This window comes from Pseudopodoces humilis, chromosome 1 (assembly GCF_049639895.1).
Source record: "Pseudopodoces humilis isolate 2021_Gansu_Grassland_sample_001 chromosome 1, ASM4963989v1, whole genome shotgun sequence".
NCBI lineage: Eukaryota > Metazoa > Chordata > Aves > Passeriformes > Paridae > Pseudopodoces > Pseudopodoces humilis.
The window spans coordinates 64,596,491-64,615,735 of record NC_142200.1 but is presented as its reverse complement, the minus strand read 5'-3'; the positions used below and the strand labels follow the sequence as shown (position 1 = coordinate 64,615,735).

The 19,245-nt window shown below is 37.2% G+C and overlaps 1 protein-coding gene across 4 annotated transcripts in view; it reads right to left on the bottom strand.

Moving 5' to 3' along the window:
* Window positions 1-19,245, bottom strand: part of PTPN3 (protein tyrosine phosphatase non-receptor type 3) — a 160,190-nt gene that overhangs the window by 78,772 nt on the left and 62,173 nt on the right. For 3 of the 4 annotated variants that reach the window (XM_088056510.1, XM_088056522.1, XM_088056518.1), the window contains exons 2-5: window positions 12,681-12,835; window positions 1,928-2,035; window positions 1,727-1,784; window positions 581-659 (exon numbers count right to left, since the gene is read on the bottom strand). In XM_088056510.1, coding sequence (XP_087912636.1) covers window positions 581-659; window positions 1,727-1,784; window positions 1,928-2,035; window positions 12,681-12,835 — 400 coding nt within the window. The remainder of the gene's footprint in view (window positions 1-580; window positions 660-1,726; window positions 1,785-1,927; window positions 2,036-12,680; window positions 12,836-19,245) is intronic. The other variant, XM_088056515.1, reaches the window with a different exon arrangement.

The following is a 19,245-nucleotide window of genomic DNA, read 5'->3' as shown; positions in this document are numbered from 1 at the left end:
ACAGGCACTGAACAAAACAAGTATTCAATTAAAATTTTCTGACAAATTAACTGAAAATTTCTTGTAATACAAGCATCCCACCACCCCAAAAACTCAGGTTAAAAAACAAAACTTTAGAAGTCCACAGTAAACTGAAGCATTATACATCTTTGCATGTTACAAGTAAAAGGCAAACTAGAAAACAAGAACTGTTATCTGTTCTTTCCCCCCAAAAATAAACCCCACCCTTCCACACCCTCAGCATTAAATCTACTACACATGTTCAAAACTGACTCAGTGTTTATACAAAACTTCTAAGATAGACAGACCCAGGGCATGCAGATTCCAAAAAAATTCAAGATGGAAATAAACATATTTTAACACCTACCATCTTTGTACTAACCTATACTCCAGCTGTATCCTGTAAGCTGAACTACTCAGAAACTATTCATCATGAGCATGGCATCAAGCCCTCCATTCCAAATGTATTCAATACCAAGTTATACAAAGTTATCTATGTAATGAAGCATAATTTGCCAAGCTGCAGTCATGGGCAAGACACATTCTTAGTTCACAGAAGCAAACAGCAAACAGAAGTTACCTTGTTTGTTCTTGCTGAAGTGTGTTAGGATCAGGTAGAAAAAACCTTACACGAAAATGAAGCGTGCAGGGAAAACCTCCTGCAATATTTTAGAAGAGCAAATCAATCATTACTTTAAAACAGAAAGAGCCTCATATTTTCATTTCTATTTTTACAGAAAAATTACATGAACAATGACTTAGAAATCTCATGTATGTTTTTCATGAAACTAAAAGAAACTATGAGAAGTCCCTCCTGGTGCCCAACACCAACTTTGAAAAAAAATACTGTCAACTATAGTAATGCTTTCATTTAAAGTACTTTGCATATACTACTTTGCATAAAGGCATTATTGAGTTTCCTTTGCCTGCTAAGTATTAGAAGGGAGAAAAGCACTAAATATATTTAAGGTGCCCCAGCTGGGATAACGCTCAGTTCTATCTTACATATAAGTACATTAAATTACAGAAGTCCAACATGCTACTTTTGTGTATGAATTGAAACAAAAATGCATGATCTGTAGCACAAGGTAGAAACGAGAGTGCTGAAAAACATAGCTCAAGTGTTACACAGCACAAACTGGGACAGTGCCACTCAGGCCTCCTAAGCTGCTCTCCAGCCAGGGTTATGCCAGCTTGCCTGTCCTTCTTGGTAAGCATTCTGTGTTACCCAAAGCTGTACAAAACAAGATATACTAGAACAACAAATGCACCTGGAAGTGTGTGGCATTGTTTTTCTGGTTAATTGTTTTTTAATAAAAATGCATAAATTTGGGGTTTCTTATTGTACGTGTGACAAGAAATTGCCAGAATCTATACACAAAACTGGCTATGCCTCCCTCAATCAAAACCCCTTTTCCTTTGCTTCCCTCTCAGGAGGAATTCACTGGCACCACAATATGACTATTGCTTTCATGGCCATCTAAGCATGTCTAATACTGCTCAGAAACCAGGTTTAGCTGCTATTATAGCATCAAAGTTAATGATCTACCAGGTCTTATTTCCACCCAAGTAGGAGTAAGGAGAAGTAGAAGGATCTGCTGAAATGACTTGCAGACACAAGACTTGAAGAAAAATCTACCATCTGGACAATATGCATTTGTTCTAGTCATAACATAGAAAAACAGAACTTCAAAGTTACAATCAAGATAGTAAAAACAAATCTTACCTTTTAACTGTTTCCTAATAGGTTTGCTTGGTTCAAGCCATCGCTGTGAAATGAAAAACTATTAGATGGATTAAAAATATTTGCAAATACATATTGTTTATTCATGTGCATGTGTGTGCATGAATATGTGTGTATACATGCATGTGTACATATTTATACACACATATACATGCACACACATTTTTTATTTACTATACTTACAGGTGAATCTACTGAATTCTCATTTTGCTGTAAACCAAAATATTCCTTCTCTGTCACACCCAGCTGATTATAGGTCATATCCAACAAAATTTGTCCAGTGTCTTGTTTCTGAAAACAAGAAAAGTTGAGAAGTGATACTCTGCAACACTTATACATTTTAAGACCCAAGTAATTGAAATTAATTTGATTTGTTTTTTTTTTTAATGTAATTCATGAATAAAAATAGCTGCTGACTCATCAGTTTGAAGTTTTTCAGCAATAAGAACTTTATTCTGACAAAGGTTTGGGTTTCTTCCCAAAATACTTTAGGCATATGAAATTTCCTAATATGAACAGACATGTATTCCATCTCCTGATGTGGGTGCAGCAAATTAATTGTAAGCAGGTGACCCCTCCCTTGCCCACAGTGGGAGCAATGACCTTCTCTGGAGTGGCAGCCTGCAGGGATGGCTTGCAGACATGTGGGGCTGCTGTGGCCCCTGCTGTCACCACAAAGCAGCACAATGTGCTTCCACATCAGCTAATAAAAGACAAAGCATACACTAAGATGGGAAAAAAAAAGAGAGGGATCCTGTGATCCAGCCATAAGATCCCATACTTCAGCCTGCACTCTCACCTCCCCGTCAGTGTCCTCATGCTTCCACCCAGCCATCCCATTTTCTGCCTAGATGTCCCCCTTGACAGGAATCACAGAACCGGTGCAACACAGTATCAAGCAGGCAGCAGAGATCAGAAGTCTAAGATAATTTCCTCCAAACCGAAAAAGAATCTCCATGGCATGGCGTTGATGACAACAGATTAACCAATTTCTGTCAAAGAATACTGAACTGATTCTATAAAAAAACCCACAGAACACGGAAAGAAAAAACCAAGCCCCCAAAAAGATTGCAATCCTAAATATGCTAATAAGTAGAAAGCTTGCTGTATGGGGTTTGTGTGGCTAGATTTTGGTACCAGGGAGGCACCAGTGCAGAGATTCCCCTGCAGCCCACGGTGAAGCAGCTCTGTCCCTGCAGCCCATAGAGTCCCACAAGACAGCCAGAGATCCACCTGCAGCCTGTGGAGGATCCCATGCCAGAGCAGGTGGATGCTTGAAAGGAAGCTGTGAATCAAAGAGAAGCCAGTGGTGGAACAGGCTCCTGGCAGGGACCTGCAGACCCATGAAGAGAGAAACCCACACTGGAGCAGGTTTGCTGCTAGAACCTGTGACCCTGAAGGATTGCACCTCAGGGAAAAGTGATCCATATTGCAGCAATTTGTGAACTGTGGCCTGTAGGAAGCCCATTGAAAGAATCTGTGGAGAACTGTCTCCGGTAGGAAGGACCCCATGGTGGAGCAGGGGAAGGACTCCTCTTCCTGAGCAGCAGAAGAAACCAACTGTGGCAAACTGACCAAAATCCCCATTCCTTGTCTCCCTGTACCACTGCAGGTGAGAAGGTAGAGCCTAAGAAGGAGGGGTGAGTGGTGGAAACGTGTTTTTAAGACTTATTTTACTTCTCATCCCACTCTGATTTTCATTGTAGTAAACTCAGTGATTATCTCCAAGCTCAGTCTGTTTTGCCCGCAATGGTATTTGGAAAGTGCAGAGGTGTATGGCATCTTAGATCTAGATTTTTATACACAGAATTTCTGGACAGAGAAAAAATCAGGCCAGTTTGCTTTTTTTATTGAAAAAAGGAAAAATCAAAGAAAACAAAGTTTCCTAATTAGTTTAAGATTTTTCCAAATGTCTCTCTTAAAAGCAGAAATATCTGCACATATAAAAAACCCAACCCAAAAAAACCCCAAACCAAACAAACAAAAAACTCAAAGGAAAATTATTTGAACTGCAAAAGACAAGCACTTTATTTTTGAACAAATTTCTTTAAAATTCTTCTCTGGTTTTATTAATGTCTGATTTCTTAAGAAAATTTCTTGATTTTTTTGAAAATAATCTCTTGAAACAAAGGACTTAATGAACAAGCCACATTGTGGGTGGCCCATCTTGCTCAGTATGTAAGAGGGTTCACTTAAAAGCCAATTCAATTATTTGATTAAACTTTTTTTATAATAGAAGAGCCCAGTAAGTACTTTCAGAATACTTCAGATTTTTATTATTTTTTAATAGAGAACAACACTGTTGTGACTGAGTGCTTTAAACAGCAACATATTCTATAGTCTTCCCTTACCTCATAGGAGCATTCTTCCTATTTAAAAAGATGGGAAAAGAAAAACAAAATTTCAAGCAAAGGACACCCACTTGGCTTATCTTATTTTGGAGGATGGAATATGAGCCAACATTTTCTACTGCTAGAGCAAAACTCCTAGCAGCTCATCTCTGACTGGGATGTTCAGTGTTACCACATCAGGCTGTTGGCCTCCTGTGAAAAGCCGTGCCCATTTTTCTGCAGTAAAGTCACATGTAGAGGAAACAATGTAGGCAGCTCTACTATTGAGACTACCTTTTCCTCTGCAGCAGTCTCCCATCTTATTTAACTTCCAGAGAAAACAGTTGAGATTTCACAATAAATGTGTGTCCACACAGGCTGTGTGGCCATGAAGAGCAGCACTTTTGTTCTCCTACACCAGCTGCACATTCCCACTCCCCACTTTTCAAACAGGCTGCTGGCACAGCCAAACCACAGCACTGATCAAATCCCACTTTTTCTGAAATAGCATAGGCCTAAAATCCAGCTTAGAAACTCAACTGTCAGTGACAAGTAAGGGCCATGCAACCATGCATTCCTTGTCACACAAAGCCACAGCACCATGCACCTGCCAGGTAGCTCTGCCCAACACCATCAGTGGCATTGCCTCCACCATGCAGACTGAGATTTATCCATCAGATATTATCCATATATGTACACAAGAGCAGATGCCACCCTCTGAAATAATACACATCTCCTGACATCAGTCAACTCATCAGCACTGACCATATTCATTTCCCTAGGGCTCTGTTTTTATAATCAGAAAGTTTTTAACACTTCCTAGTGTCATTATGACACCTGCACAATGCAGAAGCCTAATTGTGCACCTATAGTGTGCACTTTTGACAGCACCTATACTAGTTCCTAAAGTTTTATTATGACCAAAAGCAGTAATTACAGGGGATGGGATAGATACTTTGATGAAAGAAGGTGTTCAGGAATATCAGGTTCATTTAGAAATGGGGCAGGACAAGACCATAGAGGCCAGATTCTTCTGCTAATTTTTAGTCTGAATTTCAACACTTCTTTCTTATTCCTTTTCATTTTCTTTCTTCACAACAGCTCCTAGTTACTTTATCTCGATTATCTCCTAATTCCTTTTTCAATTTCCATGCTTCCAGTCTTTAATCCCAATTCAGATGCCTTCATCTTCCGTCTCCCCATCCCCCCACAATTCCATTCCTGCCTCTCCCCCAGCATATATGAATTGCTAAGCCATCTCATTCTTTCCCTGTTCCCTTGCTTCCAAGCTCCCCACTATGACATTTTTGCTCAGCAGCCACAGTTCTCTCTTTGCAATGTTCCCATGGGTCTCCTAAACCCAAACCCAGCTGCTCAGCCAGCAGTAGTCTCCTCCACCTACACACCTATTTACTTTTCTTCTGCCTCTCCGTATTTCCCAGAAAAAAGTAATTTCCAGCATTACTTTTATGTGGTTCCAGTTCTTGCCCTCTAAAAGCATCGTTTTTTTCCCAGTGCTTAGATCAAGCACCCAGTCAAAAAATCTAAGCTAACTAAAAAATGTTATTTTAAATTGTTCAAGTCTTGTAAAAATTCCCAGTTATAAGGGGGTTAGTTTAGTTAGATTAGGTTTTCAAGGAAATGTTTATTTCCTTAACTTTGGCATTGCTTTAAGAAACATTTGAATAATTTTTTCAGTCTATATACCTAAAAATGACCACATAGCTCATGCTGCACAATCTTCAATTTACTTAGTAAATTAGCAGTTTTGAGACCGAGGTGTAAAGTGAGGCAGGCTAAACATGTCACATCACCACTTCTGAATTTTGATATCCATTCCAATACAATTCATAGCCACAGCATATTCAAATATTACAATGTGTCAAGGGCTTTACAACACATCCTATTTTCACTCCCCTGTGCCATAGGAGGGCAAAAACAACTTGAACACTGCTCAGCAATTCTGGACATTAGAATCAAGTTCTCCTCAACCCTATCAACCATTAGGGCAAATATTTAAGGCACTGCTAATTAAGCTCCTGTTTTTCTACAGTGAAATTTAAAAAATAATGTATTTTCCTCACTAGCCTGCACTGCTATAATGACACAAGTTCTTAAGATAACCTTAAGAATTTTGAAGTTTTTACTGAAAAGAAACATTTTCAAGAAGTTTGCATATTTCCACCTGAAAAGAACTTTCCATTTAATTCACCTTCATGACATCTACCAATCCCTATTCTGAAATGTTAGAATAAATGCTTTGCATCAACCACCTCATAATCACACACTATTCACCTCCATTTAAATCTGTCTTCAAATCAATTACACCTTATGTTGGACAGGCCAAAAACTAATACTTAAAGCAGTCATAATTAACACCTATTACATTATAGCCATGCCACAACAAGTTTGTACAACATTTAGGGAATTTAAATTAGTCAAATTCAATTTCTAGTAAGTTAAACAACTGTGAAGAGAAAAAAGCCCTTCTTTATTTTTTAATGTCAAATACTGCCTAGAATCTGGGGTGATCAAGACTCACTGCCCTAAAAGCTGCATAAACTTACAGTAAAATTGTTAGTTCCTGGGACTAAAGAGGTAAATATGCATGGAACATTCTGTATTTTGTTAACTTCTACAAGGCAAGTGGTACAAAGTGACAATTTAAGAGGAGAGAGCAATGTAAAGCATATCTCCCTGTCTTCTGCAGAAGCTTTGCCTCCACTTCCTGGTAATGATAGCCTCCCAGTTAAGCACCACCGAAGCTTTTGCAAATTCAGTCTCACTTCAGACACAATGCCCACTGCCCGTCATGTGCTGTTTGAGGTCATCCTTTTCTAATTTAGCCTGTAACACTCATTCACAACCAGACAGCCTGTGTCCTTTGGTCCTAAAAGATGCATGAGCCTGAACACAGTGCTACCACTTTCTTTTAATTTCCACAGTAATTTTATACACAGTTAATTTGCTCTTCTGCTATCTCTTTTCTCTATCTGTTTATCTGTTTTCTCTTCCTGGAATTTATTTACCCACCTGATTCTCTTATTCAAGTGTGGAAGATTTTGCTAACCTAGAATAAACAGAGCAGGTTCTTTCCTAAGGTCCAGTCTTCTGCAGAGCATCCTAGTTTTACCTTCTATGCCTGCCTGTAGAACTTCCCTCTTTTGTCTCCAAGTGGCCAGGATCCACATGTGACATTCCCTGGAGGGCTGCCTCAATGCCAAGACTAACACTGTTAATACTTCCTTGACACTGGCTGAAGATTCTTGCCTGATGCATGAAAGCACTCACCCTTTTCAGAGCAGTAATACATGAGCAGCTCAGTCTGCAAACTGCCACCGTTCTCTATTGTTTGCAACTGAAAATTGAGCTAAAAAAAACATTACCTCATCTCATAAAAGCTATTAGTTTACACTACTGATTTCCCTCACTGCAATTGCTCCTTGTTCAAGATAACCTGCTAACCTCTATTCCTGTATCTTTTTGTTGTTAATAAGGCCTCAAACTTAATATTTTTGATTTTTAAAAAAAGTTTCAAGAGCAACACATTAATGAAATCTGACAGTCAAGAACTCACTTTAATGTCCTTGCACTATTTAATATCTCCTTTTCACCAAGATCTACAGCCACCTCCTCAGCCAACTCCTGACCCATCCCATAACTTTTCTAGATGTCATACACTTTAGCACAGTATTTTCCTGTATAAAGGTCATACAAAATATTTATCCAAGGACAGAGTTTTAACCCACTGCATTTCCTCTGCCTCACAAAATGATTTAAAACAAACATATATATGAGGTTAGTCATTTCAGTTCTAACTTTGGAAAAAAATCTACCCTTCACTAATTCTTTTCTTCAGCATTTATTATGAAGTCATGCCCCACAAAGGGCTAAGACTAACAAGCCTGCTGTAGGACAGATCACTTTCTCACTGTCCTCAAAGGCATCATCAAATTTCATACTGTCTTACTGCTTTCCAGTTGAGTACACTGACCTGTCTCAACATAAAATTAAATATTTGTTGCCAGCCTGAAACTTCATACAGCAGTTCTTTCAACATTCAGGGACACAGAGTAGCATTGAACCATTTTGTATTATCAAACAATACTAAACAATACTGAGTAAGAAAACTTGGTGACATACATACAAAAATTCTGCATCATTGCATTTTTCTATGAGTTGTTTAAAATTATAAAACTCACACCCACAATCAAAAAGAACCTCTAAGACTTGTATCTCTGTCCATTATTTTAAATATACCGATTGTAACTGTAGGTGTTCATTTTAACAATCATATTCCTTCTCAAATACTGGAAGAAGAAACTTAACTGAGGTGGAAGGAAAGGAAAAACATTCCTTACAATTTGAGCTTTAATTCATACAACTTCTTGAATTATTACAGCCTCATTCTTTCATTTCTAGAAGAAAAAACTATTACCAATAGCCAACTAGTTTAAAAGCAAAAATCACAGTAATAAAGACAAAAGCATTAACTCAGATAGACAATGAAATTCAGAAATGATCTGACTCTGTCAGTTTTATCCCTTCTCAAAAGTCAGTTTACTGGAGAGACATGCTTCCCAAGTGGTCATTCCTGGTAAATGGGCCAAAGTAGAGCAAAACCAGAAAATTCTTAAGTTTAAATCAAAAGTTACAGACGAATTTGCACTACTACACAATGTAATATATATAATATAATAAATACCTATTAAATATACTCAAACATGGTATATGAGAAAATTCTGTATATATGAGAATGACAGCTAATATTTTCTCCAGGTGAAAAGCCTATGCATTATAGTCTTAAAACATGACAGAAGTGACATTAGGAACAGAGGTGAGTTAACCTTACCATAAAACTGAAACACTCAAAATTTACTGTGAGGCTTCAAGAAAGCCTGGATGTAATTAAAGTCAGGTGCCACATTCAGGCCTAAATGCAGTCAAGTCTTAGTCTCAAATGTGGTTTGGAAATAATATTTCCACCTCTCAGCTTCCATGCACCTTCTATTCTTTGCCTGGATTTTGGACATGTTCCATCAAAGTACTGAAACACATAACAGTGGAACAAGAAAGGCCATTTCAGCCTTGCATAGTTAACATACTCTTTGGACTGTAAGCAATGTAGCGGAATGTGTCTGTCTGTACTCCCATGTGAACTTTCTTGATAATAATGACCTAAAACCAGCACATACCACAGCTTATGCTGATGAACTCCCTGTGATACCATGAATCCAAATTTCAGATTCACCAAAACTGTAGTATAACACTTTTAAATAAAAACATTGAACAAAATATCCAATCACTTTGCTACTCTGCCAAAGCAACAAGTCCAGGAAGAAAACAGCACTGCTCTCTTGCAAATAAGCCTTCATTTACAGCTGGTCAGGATACAGGATACCAATATTCTTTTGGGCAAGTGATTAATAAGAACAATTTTTCAGAGAGGAAATTATGCAGCTACCTTCACGTTTCTCAACAGAGAGAAAGTTCCTCTGGTTATATTCATATGCAAAATCTACCTTCCTTTTTCCTTTGTCCAGTTTTACAATACTTAGTTTTTATTCACCCTCCTACAGACAGAACCACTGGGAAAACAAACATCTGAAGTATCATATGACAAAGAAGAAAGAAACCTATAGGTATAACTACAAAAGTGCCATGACATTTGGTAAAAAAAATATTGATGAAAATCAGTGCTGTGGGCTCTATAAAGATCTTGTTTCCAGAGACTGAAAAGAAAGTTTTATCTCTAGTCTCCCTGCTCTCTGAAAGATCCAGTATTTTGAGATACCATAAATGTACTACCATCATTTTAAAGATGTTAGAACTAGCTCAAAATTCCAAAATATGTAAGTTCTTCTCAGTGTTTTAAGTTTAGACTATTTAATCAATTATTTCTATCAAATTTAAACCCACCTAACATTTTGTAGTCTTGAGCATATACACATTGTCAACAAGATAACAGAAATAGAAACATAGGAATATCCATTTGTTTAAATTTATAATTTAAATTTATCTTGAGTTTCTTACCCATGACATTTCTTTTCTTTAATGTTATTTTTATATATAATCTCCTTATGACTTTGAAGGAAAGAAATCCTTTTGCAGCAAGAATTCTGTGTTCAGAGAGCTGCTATATTATAAAGCAATGCTCAGTTGTTTTCATTCCACTGTCATTAAATTCAGAGAACTCTCCAATTCCACTTATGCTATTAAATGGACAAAGGCCAAGCTTCAAGTATTCTGATTTTCCACTTTTACTTTCTACTCTTTGTTGATGAACAATATGCCAATGAACATAAAGCATACTTATGTATATGTGAATATTAGCCTAATGTTAGTTCAAAGTGTAACATCTATCAAACTTCGAGCCTTCACAGATCAGAACCAGGTACAACTAGACCACAAACAATCCTGAAGAATTCCCAGTCTTAATTTTCCACTGGTAATACTGAAGTTCTTTTAAAGAGAAAACACTGAACTCTATGCTTTAGAAGAGGTGATCCTGTTCAGGTCTAGTTCTCCAAACTAACAGAGGAGAAAAGTTCAACATATTTCACCAATAATTGCAAAAAGAGAGAAAGCAAAAAACCTAGAAAACTTATTTACAATATCCACAAGACATAGTGAGTATTTTATCCATGTGTCTTGTATCTATGTCTAGTCACTTCAGAAAGCACCTTCATTTTAATAATGTACTAGTACATCATTTAATATATTCCTGCTAATTTGTCTTCTGGGAAATTATGCCATGTGATTCTTTAAAATATGGAACTGTTAATTAACATGTCATCCAGAAATTAATTAAATGTGGAGAAAATCATCTTGATATGAGAAACAGTTTCTCTAAAGCAACAGAGAAAGACTTCACAAGAAGGGAAAATCTGTTCAGAGCAAAACTTATTGTCCTTCAGTACATGCCCAGCTGATTTCCAGAATGACCACAGACCCGAGTTATTCTTGTTCACAAACATAAAACTGAAATATGTCGGCAATTAAAACAACACACAAACACAGAGTCAGGCAAAAACTTCACAAAGCTAAATTTTTCTGCTAATGTAAGCAGAACTTGGATACAAATTTTCTGCAGCTAGCTTCAAACCCTTTCGAAAAATGGCCCTTATGACACTACCAGAGTGCAGCAAAGCCTATTCTTAGGCCGATATCAAGGTTAGATATTCAAGGAAGGGCCATCCTCTAAGAAAAGTGCTGCCTCCCTCATTACCAGCATGACAGCTCAGTACTCAAAGACCATAAATCTTCTGTGAAAACTCTTCCTTTTTTTAGTCCATAACACAGTGGGGAAGCCACATTCCCTGCTCCTCTTAAGTAGAGCAATAATGAGTCCTACATCACCCCTATGAGGTTCAGCATCACAGCTGCAGTAAAGGAGGCCCTTACAAACCCTGGATGAAGGAAGTAACGAGCAGTGGTACCCTAGGGATATGCTGAAGGTAGGGAGAGAAATCAGTTGGGCTCCGAATTTTGGAAAATCATAGAACGGTTTTGGTTGGAAGGAACCTCAAAGATCATCTGGTTCCAACTCCCCTACCATGGCCAGGGACACCTTCCACTACTCCAAGTTCCTCAAAGCCCCATCCAGCCTGGCCTTGAACACTTTCAAGGATGGGATGGCTGTTACTTCTCTGGGTAACCCAGAGCTTGACCACTGTCACAGCAAAGATTTTTCTTGGGAAAATAGAACTTTAGTGTGCAGTTTTAAATGTCCTACTAGAAAGCACCATGTAATCTAAGACATCTAAACAATACAGCTTCCTCAGCAAAATGCTTCTTGTCAAACAAGGTAAATTGGATAAATTAAGTATCATACAAAGAAATACACACAAATCTTACACACAATTTACTTAAATTTATTCACAGTTTTTCTTCATGGTCAGATAATTCTATTGAAAGTTGATTGAGAAGCGAAGCTGTTTCCCTTGTTTTCATTTAAAAATGAATGGATATTTCAAATCAGTACTAAAGGTATTTAAAGGTATTTAGTACTAAAGTACTAAACCTTGGAGAATAAAATACACTAAAAATACAGAGTATAAATCTCCATTAATCCCATTTCCTTCCCCACACCCAAATAAAGAGACTGTACTGAAGTACAAAAGACTGAACAGAACAGTCCTACTGAGCCACAATGTCTTCACTGTTTACATCATCTTTGCATTTCTGTAAATATGTATTGACATCACCACAGGAATTTATAAGGCCTCCTTCTTTCAGGAGGAACCCTTTTTACCAGTCCTTTGAAGCTCCCAATTCGGGAGCTCCCTTTAAATATGAATTACTTATTCATAGTTGATAATGATCACCAGATCTGTTTCTTTGTGGTTACTGTATCATATAGAAGACCTTTTTCCAGATACAATCTGCATGCCACGATTTTATGACACTGAAGTCCATTGGCTTGAAAGTAAATTAAAACAGCACTTTTAAAACCCACTTCATAAGCAGTAAATCTGCAATTTGTTACAGCAAAGCTACATCTTCAACATCTTTTGGAGATACAATGCCTCAGGGTCCCATATTTCATCTGCAGCTTTCAAACAAATTTATATGTATTTAAAAAGAAAGTAGTTTTCCGAACTTACGTTGACTTTGAAGCTTTGTACTGAGCCATCCAAAAAGTGGACGTTACAGGTTATTTCTGATCGGGTTTTCTCTTTTGGTAGCTCTGATGCTCGTATGTTATTTATCCTCCCACCTAAGGCTCGTAAACGGGAGTTCATAACTATTGCTGAATAACCTATAAAACAAAAAATTATGTTTAACGACAGTTTTTATAATTCTCTATGTTAGCTTTTCAGAGTAACTCACAACATCACCAAGACCTCATTATACCCCAAGTTAACAAATGCTTCTTATAGGAAAAGAATAAGGTGTAAAATTAACCTGTTGTAAACCAGAATGTAAATGCATAAATATAGAGGGGCTCTCATTGTAAATGTGAACATTATCAAGAGAATCACAGGTAATCCCTCTAACAAATACATATTATGCATTGCAATGGTAAATGCTATACAAGGTTAGGCATGACCCACTGCCTTAGTTTAAGTAAGTAAAAAACCCCAAACAGCTACTATAAAGTAGGAAAACAATGTCAAGACAAGTTTTAATCATCTGTAACTAGGAAACCCCTTACATTACCCCATTTACATTTCCTACATATTTCTGCATTTACAATACAAATTTCACAATAATTCTGTTTACTCTCAACTGACAAAACAGTCTTGAGTTAATGCAAATCAGGTTCTATCAAGTAACACCAATTCAGGAATATATACACAAACACCATATGTAAGGCAAGCAGAACTAACCTTAAAACATGTCAATATTTTACAGTCTATCATACATAAATTCATGAAGCCAGAAATTCATACCAAAGAAGAACATGCCACAAGATAAAAGTTATTTTGTTGCTTAGGCTTTTTTTTAAAAAAAAAACTCCTTCCTCAAAACCAAAACTCTGAAAACCAGTATTTACAAATTAAAACAAAAGAACATCCCATGAAATAGAAAAAGGCATTCATTGAAATAAGAGGTGAATTAAATTCAGACAAGCCTGTAAACATTTCAAGGCTCTCTTCACTGGATCAGTTTACCAATTAACATCACAGCATTTAAAGCCAGTTGGCAAGCGAAGCAGAGGATAGTTTTCCAGGTTAATTACCATACCAATTACCAAACCATACCTCACTTATAAGGGGACAGCTACAAAGGGACTTGCATAATACGAGTGTTGCATAGACTGCTGGCCAAGCTAGATGGCACCTATATGAGTACTAGTTTGCCATCTCCCCTTTTTTGTGTATCTGCCTTAAAACACAGGCTGGCTTTTCTTCTATGCAGCTAGAGAAATGGAACAATTTAGGAAAAAAAAATAAATCACTTATAATACCAAAGCATTGCATCTACTACACATCTCTTTGAAAGGGATACATGAAAGGCACAAAGAGCCATGAGATGTAAAATTGTATAAAGTGGTCTTTTTGGGGCTGCAAAGCAGCCAGTGATCCATCTTCATTCAACTATGTGTAAACTATACTCAGAAGCAGCTAAAACAATTGCCTTCTCACAGACAGCTCAGAAGTCAGACACACATTAGCATTCAACACTTCCAACAATACTCTCATGAGGTGTTTTGTCAGCCAATTGATAGTTCACCATTGTATATTCTCTAAAATCAAAACTGTAAGCTATCACGACTAATTTTTTAGCCAGCATGCATTTTTATTTATTTTTTTTTTCCTCAGAAAAGGTGTGATTTGGAGGTTTTAGCTGTTGGTTTTCTCTGGCTCTTTTCTTTTGTTTTGTTTTTAAAGGAGGAGATAAAAAAAAGAGGTCATCTTTAGGAGAATTACAAATAATATTTCCATAAAAAACACCGAACACTCCTACTGTTCTGCAATTTTTCTTGATATACAGTCTGCAGTTAATGATAGTATTTTTATTTTTTTTTAATATGCAGAAAATGGGCTAATTCAGGAATGGTTACTGTTAAATAAAACATACAGTTATCCAATTATCAAGAGTATACAAAACGTTGACAGCAAGCTATGATTGTAGAGGAAGCCTTCAATCTCACATTTTCCAATTTTCTAGCAGCTTAGTTTTAAACTATTTATTCAGCACTGTGTTCATCTTTCACCAAAAAGTGACTACATGAGTTATACTACAAAGTCTTTTCTACACTCTCCACCTCAGCTCAGGCAAAAAAAATTGCTTAGTATTTGCAGAAATAGCTCTCTACCCTCTAGTCCACTGATGGGTAAGTAGAAGGTTATCCTTCACTGTGGGCCAGCCACTAGATGAGAGAGAATGCTTTGGCAGCCAGATCCAAAGCTTCAAAGACTGGCCTTCAAGGCTCAGTTCACATTGCAATGCGTAACAGTCTCAGCACACAGATTTCTGCATTCCTAGGAAAAAAGGCTATTTGACCCTTTTACTTATAAGTCCCAACCTATCTTACACTTCTACTATTCTCTTTCTCTATGCCTTAATTGTATTAAAACTTTGTCAGGCTTCAGCAGAGAGCAACAATCACAGGAGTCTCCAGAACTCTGCTCTTGATCTACCCAGAGAAAAGGAACAAACAGTGTTCAGCCCCTGAAGCCCTAGCGCAGAACATGCTGCAGATTGAGCTACACTTGGAAACCCTTCAGACATTTTGATACCTAACCCTAATCCCTCTCCGGCAGAACATTATTTTTTCAAGTGTTACAATATAGCCAGATCTTGCTACTCACTTGTTTGAGCCTCAAATGCAGAAGCCAATAAAATAGCATCAATAACATTTATACACATACGTGCCTGCTATCCAGAAAAAACAAGAAAAAAATACCCGCAAAACAAGAAAACTCTTATACCTGAAAAAAAATTTACCTGAATAAACCAAATTGATGATTTTTATTTAAGTGACTGTGCATAGTAGCACAAGCAATTACAGGTCTATTTCATATCATGGTCCCTCTGTAGGAAGCCCAGCGCCTGTCTCCTGGATAACCTAAGCTATCCAAGAACCAATAGTAACACATATTTACATACTGCAGTTCACTATAAAATTAGAGGTGCTTAGTTTGAAATTTATAGTCTTGCGCTAGTTTTTCAGTTACCTTTGGTTTGACACTTTCAGGTGATCTGCTGGATGCTGGGTTATATGCCCAGTAAGTTGGAAATTCAGCATGAGAAATTCAAACCTGCTAGTGTGACCAGTTTGCATTGGGTTCACAAATGAAAATTTCTTTATTTTTACCATTTTATGTAAAATCACACCAGGAACACAGAGTTCATAGTTTGTGTTTATGGCATCCAAAGAGCCCCAGCTGAGGCTGTCCTTGACCAAGCCAGCTGACCACAGGAGCTGTGCCAAGACAGGGACAAATGGCTGAGTGTTTGGACACCACAGCCATCAGTCAATGGGAGCTCAAAGGGGACTAATCAAGCCCTAGGAAATTGCCTCCAGCTGGAGTCCCCAGCAGAGAAAGCCACGCCTTCTATTTCCCACCTTCATGGCCTTGAGCACCACTGTGCAAAGTGAGCTTCTCAGGGAGCTCTGTTACAGGTGTCACACTGCTGGAACCTGCCCGCACCACTTTGCATGTCCCACCTCAGCGTGCCACATGCTCAGCAAGTGTCAGCAAGGGAAAAAATTAGTGAATCCCTAGCCTAAAGGGCAAGGGAAGGAGAACAGGAGACAGATGAGCAGCTGAGTTGTTGGCATCTGCTCCATGACTTTTCATCCATAAGTGAGCTGTGTTTAAAGCTGTATTTTAAATAGGGCCAGATTATTGGAATGGCTTATGGACCCCAGTGCAACATGTAGAAGCACATGAAGGAACCTGCAATGGCAACTGCTTTTGGGGAAAGCAGAGGGGCCACTGAGATCCCCAGCACAACCAGAAGCCTTACACTTCTAAGACTAGGGCTTTTAAGCCCTAGCAATCACCCTCCAGCCCTGAGCAACCAGAACCAGCCATTACATGCAAATGTCAGTTCCTGTTTGTAGCCTCAGGAAGGAGGCTGATTCAGAATTGAAACCAAACTTTAAAAAACCTGTAAGAATTTAACATTATCAACAAGTCAATACTTTAATACTTTTTCCCCTTTCCCTAAAATAAGCTTGTTGCCTAAAAAAATCCAGGAAGTTGGGAGGTATATTTTAATTAAACAAACAAAACCACCTCAAAACACAGTTATTTTCACAGTTATAAAGTATAAAACAAACATGTGGAATTCTATCCCATAATGAAATCATGCAGTAGGCTTACAGGAGAAACAATACAAGTACAGCCATGAAAAGAAGTTAATGTTTTCCAAGTACATTAAACACTTTTATGGACAAGTTTGGTTATGCATGCCTTCTCCTACAGTAACACTGCAGTCAAGCAGAACAAAAATAACATGTTCTCCTCATCTTTTGTATTGAAGACTGACTTTTAAAAATACTTTTTTTCATACCAGCATTTGATTTCTTTCCAACTGCTCCGAAATTGTTGTTAAAAAAACTTAAGATTCCATTATCAGCATAAACCATTAACTTCTTTTTTACCAGGTAACTAAATCAAGGGCAGATTTGCTGAGTATACACTCAAGGACCTTCCAAATATAATCACACTGCGTAGAACTGTTAATGTGATCATTTGAGAGGTTTTTTTTTTAAATAAATCATTTATTTGATACCCATTTCTTTGGGTAAATAGGGATAATTTACTCCTGTAAATGGTTGCACTCATGTTTTTTCTAGAAGACTATGGCAATAAGTCTTAAACTGAAAATGTTTGCCTCTCAAAAATCATATATACTACAGAATCTGTGGGAATGTCATTTACAAAAGAATAGTACTTCCAACCCACTTATATTGTCAGAGTGACCACCTTGGCGAGGAAGGGAAAAGCAGTCATAATAAAAACATGACCGAGTTTTTTGTATCCTTTCAAAAACAGTTACATTTTATGTTTATCTGTTCCTTTACTTAAAAGATACAAGATAAATGAGGTGGGAAAGGAAAGAGCTATAAGAAAGTTAAGGTGCCTTTGTAACAATGTATATCCCTAAGACAACTGATACAAATTCTCTTCAGTATGCATCAACCATGTAGTTAAGAATTATTTACACACCTCAAAGCCATATCTATCATCAGTGCACCTTAGCAACGACTAAATTATTCAGGCACATTTTCCAAATAGAAGAATTAGGCTTAACTCACTACGTATGAAAAATAGGTTCTGCTTTCACCTTCTGCAGATTAAATGCTTCCTCTTTTCTACATTCCCTATGAGAACCTAGATGCCTCCCTATTAATAAAAAATTCAACTCTTCAGCTTCACTGGAAAATCCCAAGAGGTATCGACCACAATATAAATTACCAGGCATTACTAAAGCAACAACCAAAGACAATCTTCATTTTGAGCAGTGAGCGCCAGTCACCATTTTCTCCTTATTTGTAGTTATTTCCTCACAAAATTTTCCTGATGTGTTCATGTAAGTTATATAGAAAGTAAGCGTGGAAGCCAGAAGCAACCTGATGAAACTTCACATCACTTGGAAAAATAAAAATAAAAAGAAAAAAAAAAATCAAATGCAAAGTAATTCAACCATAAATAAAGAACAAGCATGAAAGCCTTAAATGATTAAGCCTTAGATCGTATAGTATAAAAATACCTCCAAATTGAGATACAAAGAAAAGGCTTGTTGCAGCATAGCTTTCCTTACAACAGGAATAAAGGTTAATATCATGTTGAAAGTCGCTGCATGTGTGTAGATACACCCACAACTTCCAAAGCAGTAGCTACAAGTTTTCAAACCAATGCTCTTTAAGGAGGGCAGCAATATCATTATAATAGAGACTCTTCACACCAAGGTTAAAATCAACATTAATAAAACTAAAGATTTGGCTTTCTTAGATTTGTTTCCAGTGGCTGACACCTGATATTTTCAAGCACAGCAAAATTATTTATCTGCAGTATAAGTAACTAATTGGTCCAGTAAAGAATTCTAATAGTGTTATCAAAAATACTAATAAGGCTTAAATCATTCCAGTTATCATCTTATGTTTTCAAGAAAAAAACCAAAAAACCTATAGGCAGAGATTCTTCACAGAAAATTAGTTCATATAAGCAAAAAACATAAGCATTTTGAAGTTAAACCTCAAACCGGCATAACACATATTGCCATATGCCAGCCCACAATTTACCAGAACCAGTACAGAACAGAGCAAAGAGAAAACATCCTTCCACAGTAAAATGTAATGATACCTCTTCTTCATTTAATAGCCCTTAATGCTGGAGTTCACCCATAAATAAGCCTTCAGGGTAGACCACATACAGTGCAACACCTCTATTTGTTTATTTAGAATGTACTTCAAAGCATTTTAGTTTCAATGAAGGTAGGTACAAGGAAGAAAAACATTCTAAAATAGTCTAAAAACGCAAACCAGACCACAAGTAACTGTGAATACTCTTTCCTCTTCTAACCAGCACAGAATTGGAATCCAGCTTTTTATTTCACTTTCAAAAGCCAGTAAGTAAATAAACTGGATTTGTTCCTATGTCTAGAAATCAGGTACCTAACTATCTACAGTAGTCACTGCCTCTTAGAAGAGAATCTAACATATGCAGGTGAATAAATAACTATAAGATGCTAGATGCCTAATGAGTG